This window comes from Fukomys damarensis, unplaced genomic scaffold (assembly GCF_012274545.1).
Source record: "Fukomys damarensis isolate Sample0158 unplaced genomic scaffold, DMR_v1.0_HiC HiC_scaffold_32, whole genome shotgun sequence".
In the NCBI taxonomy this organism is placed as follows: domain Eukaryota; kingdom Metazoa; phylum Chordata; class Mammalia; order Rodentia; family Bathyergidae; genus Fukomys; species Fukomys damarensis.
In genome coordinates, this window is record NW_022900944.1 from 10,035,860 (window position 1) to 10,046,647 (window position 10,788).

The 10,788-nt window shown below is 39.1% G+C and overlaps 1 protein-coding gene across 1 annotated transcript in view; it reads left to right on the forward strand.

Moving 5' to 3' along the window:
* Bbs2 (Bardet-Biedl syndrome 2) overlaps positions 1-6,265 on the forward strand; it is a 28,377-nt gene extending 22,112 nt beyond the window's left edge. Inside the window, exons 14-17 of the mRNA XM_010638945.3 lie at positions 300-437; positions 1,521-1,633; positions 4,439-4,587; positions 5,815-6,265. Coding sequence (XP_010637247.1) covers positions 300-437; positions 1,521-1,633; positions 4,439-4,587; positions 5,815-5,921 — 507 coding nt within the window. The 3' untranslated portion in view covers positions 5,922-6,265. The remainder of the gene's footprint in view (positions 1-299; positions 438-1,520; positions 1,634-4,438; positions 4,588-5,814) is intronic.
* Positions 6,266-10,788: the final 4,523 nt, after the last annotated feature.

The following is a 10,788-nucleotide window of genomic DNA, read 5'->3' on the forward strand; positions in this document are numbered from 1 at the left end:
ACTCATTCCTATAATTTGGGAAGGAGTGGAATTACCAAGGTGCATAAAAACATTTTCATTGTGTGAATAATTCTGTCATTTTAGTTCATAAGGCTAATAGATTGACCTTTTAGCTATGTGCAGGAAATAATGCGTGTGGTTTGTAATTCCTAACGGGCTACACCTTACTCATTCATCACTGCATGTAAATATAAGCTCAGTAATTGTGTTGACAGTGAAGAAATTCAGGCACTGAATTTCTCAGCTGACTTTATCTCTTTTCTGAGAATGCTAACCTTGCCTGTTGTTGTCCTGGATAGATTACTATAAATACTGATGATATTGACTTGGCTGGTGACATCATCCAGTCACTGGCATCATCTTTTGCTATTGAAGACCTTCAGGTAGAAGCGGATTTTCCTGTCTACTTTGAGGAGTTACGAAAGGTGCTGATTAAGGTGAGGGTACCTGCTTGTTGATTTTGTGAGACCATAGTAGTCGCATAGTCTGAAATATTTATTTTAGGAGATGAATGAGCTCTGGGAAGCTGAGGCAGGAGGACTGAAAGTTCAAGCCCAAGTGTGATCAACTTAGTGACTTAGTGAGCTTCTCTTCTCAAAATAAACAAAATAAAAAAGGATTAGAACTGTAGCTCTGTGTGAAGGCCCTGGTGTCTGTCCTCAGTACCCCCCCCCACACACTCACCAAGGTGAATGTACTCATGTTCTAAAGAATTTTTGTAGAAAACTGAACTAGTATTAGAGAGTTTACTAGTTAAAAGTTTTCTCCTATAAAAGTCAGTGGTAATCTCTTGACCACCCTATGTTCTTCTATTGGTTTAGGGGAACACTTTTTTTAAATTAATTTTTTTTTTTTAATTTTTGGTACCAGGGATTGAACTCGGGACCTTGCGCTTGTGGGCAGGAGGCTGTACCCCTGAGCTAAATCTCCGGCCTGAACACTTTTAAAAAATATGTCACATTAATATTTTCCTTTGCTAGACCTACATATTATCTTTGGTCTTCTATTGGTAGCTTTTCAAAAACTAAAATTTAAAAATTTAAAAAGAAAAAGAGGAATTATGGTGACTCAAGTATTACATCATTTTCAATCCAGATTTTTTTTCTTTGAGACAGGATCTTGCTATATAGTTCAGGCTGGCCTTGAACTCACTATATAGTCCATGCTAGTCTCAAACTTGTGATCATCCTGCCTCAGCCTCCCAAGTGCTGGATTGCAGATGTGTGTCACCACACCTGGCTCAATCCAGATCTTTAAAGTGTTAGTATGTATATTGCTACGGCTTCCAGTGTAAGGAGATGGGAAGGGCCCACATGGAGTGTCATCCTTGGAGGCAACATAGTCTAATTGTTTTGTTGAAGAAGAGATGAAATAATTGGAAGTAGTATTCCTATTGTGAATAATAGGAAGATGGTATAAGTGAACAGGGCAAAGAAACCTCTATATGTGGTAGAGAGAATCTTAGTCTAGTTTTGAAAAAGTTTGTGAGGCCTTAATTATTGAATGTTCATCATCTGCAGGTGGATGACTATCATTCAGTGCATCAGAAACTCAGTGCTGAAATGGCTGATAATTCTAATGTAATCCGAAGTTTGTTGGTCCAAGCTGAGGATGCTCGTCTGATGAGGGACATGTGAGTAGCAACTCTCAGAAGGAGTCTAAATTGGTACAGTGACTTTGGGAAATAACATGGCATCATCTGTAAAGTTGAAAATATGTACACCCTGTGACCCAGCAATTCTGCCCTACAATGTACAGGTGTATAGCCTAAAGAAACTTGTGCACTTACAATCCAGGATTTTTGCACAAGAGCCTTCATAAAGGAGCTGGGTATATAACTCAGCACTTTTCTCACATGCATGAGGCTGTGGGTTCAATACTCAGTAGTGAAAATGAAGAATATTCATAAAGGCATTGCTTGTAGGAATTCTGTATTTGTTTTCCATCAGTATAATAAAATACCTGAGGCAGGGTACGGAATAAAGAAAATAGGTTTATCACAATTTTGGAGGCTTCATGGCACTATCTCTGATGAGGCTCCCTGGCTGTGCTGTCTAATGGCTGGTGGCATAATTGCAGGAGCATGCAAGCGAGATCACATACTGAGACAGACTGGAAGCCAAGAGAACAGGGAGAACAGGGAAGCCAAGAGAACAGGGAGGAGCTCTTTTATAACAACCCTTGTGAGAGAACTAACCAGGGTCCCATGAGAACTACATTCATTCTGACGGTAGTGCCTCTAGTGGCCTAAGGACCTTGGACTAGTGACCTCTTAAAGGTCCTACCACCTCTTAACACGGTCACCCTAGGGACCAAAAAAGAAAAAGAAAAGCAGGGAGAGAGCCCAGAAAGGGCTTCTAGGTTCTAGGTCACACCCCCAGTGACCTGCCTCTAACAGGCCCTGCCTCCTAACCCCAAACCAGCTATAATACCCCTGTAATCCAGTTGCCTTTCAAAATCCCTGCCTATGAGTGCATGAGTCTCTTGAGGGCTGTGTAGACATAAACCATCACACGTGTATTTTTGTCATCTATAAATTGAAATAGATGTATGCTTTCTTTGGCCAACAAGCTCTAGGTCTTCTAGTTTCTCTCTCATTTTTCAAGTTCAAATGACATTGCTGGCTTTAAGTGTTTGACTCTGTAGAACATGACCATCAGCCTCTAAGTTCCTTCTTTCTGGAATTTTTTATATTTTTCTTAGAGATTCTAATGTATATATTTGTTTTTATTTTTTATTTTTTAATTTTTGGTACTGGGAATTGAACTTGGGACCTTGTGCTTTTGAGGCAGGCAGTGGAACTTGTTTTTATTTTTAATGTCAATTTAGTTAATATATACAGAAAATTCATTCTTTTTTATGTTTACCACTCAATAAATTTTGATAAACTTATTCAGTTGTTACTACCACCAAGACTTAGAATGCTTTTAGCACTTTTGCGCTTTCACCTCACCTCTCCTAAGCTTCTGGGGCTATTTTCTTCCCCTGTAGTTTAACTTTTTTCAGAATGTCATATAAAGGGAGTCATATAATATATAGGCTTTGAGCCTGGCTTCTTTCACTTACCATAATGCCTTTGAGGCTCATTCACATTGTTGAATGTATTATTATCAGTAGTGCATTTTTAAGAATTGTTGAATGATATTCCATCATATAGATATGAAGTAATTTATCTTTTCATCATGTGATGGACATTGGGATGTTTCTAGACTTCAGAGATTGTGGATAAACCCTGTGTATATACTTTCATACAGGTTTTTTGCAAACATGTATTTTCATTTCTCTTGGGCTGGGATTGCTAGGTTATGTAGTACATTTAACTTTATAAGAAACTGCTAAATAAGTTACCAAAATAATTGAATTATTTTGTATTCTTGTCAGCAGTGTATGAGAGTTCCAGTTGCTCTATATTGTTGCCAGCACAATATTTTCAGTTTTTAAAAAATTTAATCATTTTTGTTATTGGGTAGTAATATTCCATTGTGGTTTTATTTTTGCTTTTTTTTTTTTTTTTTTGGTACGAGGGATTGAACTCGGGTCCTTGTGCTTGCAAGGCAGGCCACCAAACTGCTGAGCTAAATCCCCGGCCCTATTTTTGCTTTTAATTAATTAATTTTTTTAAGAGCCGGAAAATTTATTGGGGAACAGGAATGGGGAGTAAGAGCTCCTGGGAGGCAGGAGGGGTCCTGAATGGGTTGCCCTTATTTTTGCTTTTAAAAGTATCTTGATAGGGCTGGGGATTGAGCCCGGTGGTACTGCTGCCTGCCTTGCAAGCGCAAGGTCTTGAGTTCAATCTGCAGTACCAAAAGAAACCAAAAAACAAAAAAATAGTAGTTTTTTTGAGGGGGTGGTACCGGGGATCAAACTCAAGACCTTGCCCTTACAAGGCAGGTGGCAGCACCACATTAGATAAAACTGACCCATAGAGGCCAGGGATTTAGCTCAATGGTGTGAATGTTTACTAGGCAGGTGGCACCACTGAGCTAAATCCCTTACCCCAATCAGTCAGTTTTATCTAATGAATATTTATGTGAAACTTGAAAGACAGTCTTATCACCTTATTCCCTACCCTCAACACAGTGGCTTGTAATTCTTAAGTTTCTAAAACCAAACCAACCAGGGACCAATCGCCAAAAAAGGCTACTTGACTTCTATTTATTTATTAGGATATATTGATGGAAACTTAATGATTTCAAGGAAAACTTTAGTAGCTACCTAATTTTAATGAGAACAGAGCTAAAATTGTCTTTTTTTCTTTTTAAAAATATGCCTATGAAGTTTGCAAATGTTTCTTTAGCCTACCATATTAAGCAACAGTGATGCTGAGCTGGGGATGTAGCTCAGTATTACCATGCCCACCCGGTAAGCACAAGGTCCTGAGGTGGATCCCTAGTACCAAAAAAAAAAGATGATGTTAAATTTCTGTTGGTTTACACAGGAAAACAATGAAGAATCGCTATATGGAACTCTATGACCTCAATAAAGACTTGCTAAATGGATATAAAATTCGCTGCAACAATCACACAGAACTATTAGGAAACTTAAAAGCAGTAAATCAAGCAATTCAAAGGGCAGGTCGTCTGCGTGGTAAGTGTCTTTTCTGTAATTTTTTGGGAGAGGACCCCTGAAGGTGATGGTAGCTTTCCATAATTCATATTGGGGCCTAAACACTCCGAAGTTGGCCCCATCACTTGAATTTCCATCAGTTAGCCCACTGTTTAGCCTCAGTCTCCACACTTCAAAGGGAAAGAATACCTTTAGCTTCTAGCTAGGTGTGGTGGTACATGCCTATAATCTCAGCACTTTGGAAGCTGAGGATGGAGTACTGTGAGTTTGAGACCAGCCTGGGCTACATAGTAAGTTCAAGGCCAGCCTGAACTACTGTATATAGCAAGACCATCTCAAAACAAAACAATGAAAAGAGAAAGAAAAAGCAAAAACCTTCAGCTTCTTTTCTAAGATCTTGATGCATATTCTAAGGAAAAACTTAGTATCTATATCCCAAAGAAGTGTAGAGCCTTAGTCTCCATTAGAATGAAGGACACATGGGCTGGGGATATAGCTTAGTGGTCCATCACCTGCCTTGTAAGTGCAAGGTCTTAAAGTTCAATCCCCAGCACCAAAAAAAAAAAAAAAAAAAAAAAAAACACATTGAAAACTAATGGGCTAATTAATCACTTGTTGGCCTTTTGGCTAAGATCAAGTGAAAACTAATGGGTTAAGAATCCATCTTAAAAGTTTAGAAAAAGAACAATAGGATAAACCAAAAGAGGCAAAAATATAGCTAGATTGATATCTGAATCCTGCTGTTTTATGTCATTGCTTTAACCTTTTTAGACATCACTGCTAGATGAATGTGAATTTTGATCAGTTTCTAGCTTTGAAGTTTATGATTTCTTTACCAAGTTACCTCTTTTAGGGAATGGTAAGATAAATTAGTAAAATTTACATATATAATTATTTTCTAACCTAGTTTTATACTGTTGTAAAACTAGACACTAGGGTCGGGATATAGGTTAGTGGTGCTGCCATCAGCCTCGAAAGTGCAAGGTCCCGAGTTTAATCCCCAGTACCCAAAAACAACAACAACAAAAAACCTAGACTCTTAATTTATAATTTTACTTTTATTTTCTTCTTTTTTTTCTTGCTTTTTTTTGACAGGGTCTCACTGTGTAGTTTAGGCTGTCCTTGATCTCACTATGTAGCTCAGGCTGGCCTGAGCGATCCTCCTGCCTCAGCCTTCCAAGTGCTGGTTTAATTTTACTTTTAATATTCTTTTGGGGACATATTGACCTGGTACTTCTTCTTATACAGTTGGAAAACCAAAGAACCAGGTGATAACTGCTTGTCGGGATGCAATTCGAAGCAACAACATCAACACACTGTTCAGAATTATGCGGGTGGGGACAGCTTCTTCATAGAAGAGAAAAATAGGAAAGCAAGTTCTTGGAAACAGTTTTCTCCTAAAAATCTAGGCTCATTTGCTCTACATCACGTCCTGGTGAACTCAGAGTGCTAAGAATGAAAAACAAAAAACAAAAAAACAAACCCTTGGTGGTCTGCACAAATTAAAGATAAAGCATTACATCTGAAAAATAAAACCACTTTCTATCTTTTGGCTTATATATGTAAAGTCAATGTATAAATACATCTTTTTCCTTGAAATTGTAATTGAATTCATAATTTTCAAATGTACTTTTTCATTAAAATTATACTTTGTTGTTGACTGTGAAAGCACTACCATAACACATTTGCATAAACCATTTGTATTTTGTAAAGAAAAAAAATTGTATTCAATTTGTGTGCCTTCCTTTTAATCACTGAAAGGTGTGTCTCAGTTACTTTTCTTGTTGCTGAGACAAAATATCTGACACTCACAAGTTGAAGGGGGAAAGGTTTATTTTGGCCCATGGTTTGTAGAGGTTTCAGTTCATCATTGCCCAGTTCCAAGGCAGGGCAGTGTGGCACAGGGGCATTGCAGAGGAGAAACAGTCCATAGTGTGGCTGACAGCAGCACAAGCAGCAAGCAGAAGCAGCAGCAGCAGCCTGTCTTCCCTCTCTTTCTTTGTATTCCATCCAGGATACAAGCCTATTGGTGTTACCTACACCCAGGGTGTGGCTTCCATTATTCAGGCCCAGAACTATACTAAACTCATTTAGTAGACTAATTTAGTACCAAAACCCCGTTAATCCCAGTACCATATACCCTAGATCCTGCCAGCTGTGAAAAGCCTCACCTGAGTGTATGAGGCTTTGGGGAGACCTCTAGACATAAGCCATAACTGAGAGTAAATAAATATGTATTAAAGGAGAATCAGTTTACGGTGATCAGTTTAGTTGAGGTAGTGTTAGCTGCTGTAACAGTCTTCAAATTCATGACTCATTTATTTTTCATTGATTATATAAACAAACTTAAGGAAAATGAATTAGGTGACTTTTCACACTCACTGCATACAACAGAAGCTTTCAGGCATTGCCTTCCATTCTCTCACTTAGCCCCATCTAATGGTGGGACCTGGGGAGGTGGTTAGGCCTGCCACTTATTTGTATCCAAGCCAGTAGGAAAGGAAGAGTGAGGAGGAAGCACCTCTTGTCTTTCAAACTACAGCCTGGAAACAGCACAGTATCACTTCACTCCCATTGCTCTGGGTAACATGACCAACCTGCAAAGGGAGGCCAGGAAATGTCATCTCCGTGTGCCAACAATCCCTGCCCAGGTTAAATTTTGCCCTAATGTAGATTTCATGACTGCCTTAATGACTAAAACAGTTTTCACATTTTAAATAGTATTCATAAGCAGTTGTTGGAGTGAGAGCTTTCCTTTGAAGTTTCAAACTACAGTAATTTTATTATCTCAACTTGGCCACTTAGGGTTCCTCTCTCCTATATCTGAAGTGTAGCCTTTCTGGAGTCCTAATTTGTACAGTAACTTTTTCAATTCTGTAAGCTGAAGATACATATTATTTTCAACAATCCCTTAAGTAGTAGTAGTATGTCTGTCTCAAAGATAAGGAAACAGATAAGGAAGAGCAGAGATGAACTACTTTCCAGGGTCGCAGAATTAGTACCAAATTCAAGCTTTTTTCCCCCCCCAGTTTTTAACCACAGCCTAACATAGCTTTGTGTGTGTGTTGGGGAGATTTATGGGTGATTGAGTTAGGGTTTCATGCATGCTAGACAAGCACCCTGCCACAGAGTTATATTCTCAGCCTTAGTTTATACTTTTTGAGATTGAAATCTTAGTTGGTGTTGGTTTTAAATGACGTGGTACCATTCATCTTTAGTGAGCCCAATACAGCATAGGTTGCTCCACTGTTCTTCAGCTAAAAAGCTTCCTTTAGACCCTAGAATATTTGTGGTGGGTCTGGAAGGGTGGATCTGCAGCAAGACAAGGGCAAGCAAAGCAGCCTTGAAGGGTTAAAAAAGTTGCTTTCACATTAAATTGATCTCCTTGATATTAGTATGTGAATTTCAGAGATGAGGCCTCTTAGTTGAGGAAGAAAGAATTTCTTATACAGGATCTCAGGAACTGGGTAAGTTGTGGTATGAAGGGTTAGAAAACTAGTACAGTAGTTATGGTCCTTCCAGTTAGTCCAAATTGTTCCCAAGCAGGTAGACTGGATGGGAAGAAAATACTCATAAAACTCAGCTACCATCATTTCTTTCTTTGAAGTCATGTTCAGCTAGCGACTCATTAGAAACGAGTTAATCAGTTACCGTTCTATTCTGTTGTCCTGTTTTTGTATCCTGATATAATCTAAGTGCTACTTCTCACAATTATAGCTAAGCTGTAGTTTGTTGGATTCCCGGTACTGGGAAACACACACACACACACACACACACACCCCAAATTTAGGTAGGAAGTATTGTAAAGAGGGTGGTTTTTATTATTTCCCACTATGTCTGCCTATCCAATACCAAAGCTCAGTTCATATAGTCCTTTTCTGTCCCTTGTCTATTCCTTAACATCATGTTTATATACCTCTTAATCCCCTATTAGTGAGAAGAGGGTCTTCATCCTCACCAGTTCTGAGCCAAAGCTGAGCTGCTACCCTCTGTGGGCTTGTCTGTCCCCAGTACACCTGCCAGGAGCTTCAGAAAACAACTAGGTGCTTTACAACTACTATGTGACACGAGGTTTTAAAAAATGATCTCCAAAACATGGTTATTAATGTTTCATTTTATAATTAGCAGTTACAGATTAACCAGCTGCAGTCCTGTGATCACAGAACTAAATTATCTCTGATTTCACTTTGAAACTAAAGTACAATAAGGCATCCATCGCCACCTTATTTTGGATTTTGCAATTCCCATCTGGCCTCTGCCCACACTATGTGCTCTGGCTTCTGAATCATCTTTTTATTTGTGCAGTACAGGACTGCTTTTCCTAAAAAAGATGCCACACAGATAGCTCCCAAGTAGCTTTTCCAGTGCCTGTGTTGTTGGGTTTTTGAATAGGAGCGGTCATCTGTTTTTGTAGGGATGTCCCACTCCTCAATGTCTGCTCAGCCTCCCTGAGGTGTCACCTCACTAGATCTGCTCTAGAAGGGATCTTTTAAAAGGGTTTGTTATTTCCTCATTCAGGTTTAGCAGAGGTAAGTATGTAATAGTGTTGGGGAGGTACTTAAATTTAAAGAAAAACATAGCCCCACCTTTGAATTTTTTGGTATTCTGTGGAGAAGGAAACAAAACCAGATTTAGTGATGTTTCAGAGGCAAACTTTGGGCAGTGAAGTGAGGTTCAAAAGGTTAACAGCATTTTTTTCTTTTTTGGTTTTTTGAGACAGGGTCTCACTATGTAGTTGAGACTGACCTGGTACTATGTAGCTCAGGCTGGTCTCGAACTCACAGCGATCCTCCTGCCTCAGCTTCCCAAGTGCTGGAATTACAGGTGTGCGCCACCACGCCCGGCCAAAGCAACAGCCGTTTTTCTTCTAGGCTTCATTTTTCACAATCTGATATTAAATTACTTATAGGGTTATCCTCATTTTTATCGCTCTTGTCGAACTCACAGCGATCCTCCTGCCTCAGCTTCCCAAGTGCTGGAATTACAGGTGTGCGCCACCACGCCCGGCCAAAGCAACAGCCGTTTTTCTTCTAGGCTTCATTTTTCACAATCTGATATTAAATTACTTATAGGGTTATCCTCATTTTTTTTTCTCCCTGTTAAAAAAAAGTGTCTAAAAGTGTCCCTAATTCCCATGATAGTTAACATATAAAAGGAATGTGACTTAATCATAGGAAGGTGATGTAGTCCCTGTAAGACCGCTATCCCCCATCAGATGCTAGAGCTTGTGAAGTTCACATGGCAGATAGGATGTAAAGTTGGGGAGAACAGTTAGAACCCACAGCCATGAGCTGGAGCCCAGGACAGAGTGAAGTCTTAGTTCTTGTTGCCTTTGACCTTGGTGTGGGTGTCCTGTGGTAACAGACCCTTCATTAAAGATGCTGAAGGAAGACTCAGGAAAAGGCGAAGCAGTGCTGGGCCAAATGTGGATTCTTGACAAGGTGAGCAACAGTATGTGTGATGTACCAAACAGCTGTTGCTTCTGTGGGCCCTTCAAATCTTTCACAAGTTGTGGTTCACTGACTAGAAACAGGAAAGGGACTTCTGAAAAACATAAGGTACTCTCTTTGGAGGGTGGGAACTTCATTTAGTAAAGGGAGTTATAAGAATTTTGAAGTTCGGCTGGTGATTTAGCTCAGTGGTTTTGCTGCCTGCTTTGCAAGTGCAAAGCCCTGAGTTTGATCCCCAGTACAAAAAAAAAAAAATTTTTTTTGAAGTTCACTATTAAAGATGTTGTACATTATATAAATGAACATCAAAGCTTTTATCTGAAAGAGGTATAAAAAAAGATGTCCATATTTTAATTTATTTGCCATTGAACAGTTGTTGACATTTGCCCTAAAAAGTAATCAGGATGGATAGTGAAGTATAGTTAAGTTGCGGCAACTGCACTGTTACGTAAACACTATACTATACAATGTCCTCACACAAAAAAGTATCAGGATCCAAAATGAAGTACAGTCTTCAGTTGAGGCAACTCCATTGTTATGTAAAACTATATAATGTCCACACACAAATCTAGATGGTATAGCCTACTGCACACCTAGGCCATATGGTAAAGTATAGCCAATTTTTCTTTGTTGTTGTTTTTTTTTTTTTTTTTTTTTTTTTTTTTTTTTTTTTTTTTTTTTGGTACCGGGGATTGAACTCTGGTCCTTGCGCTTGCAAGGCAGGCCACCGAACCGCTGAGCTAAATTCCTGGCCCGCCAATTTTTCTTTGGC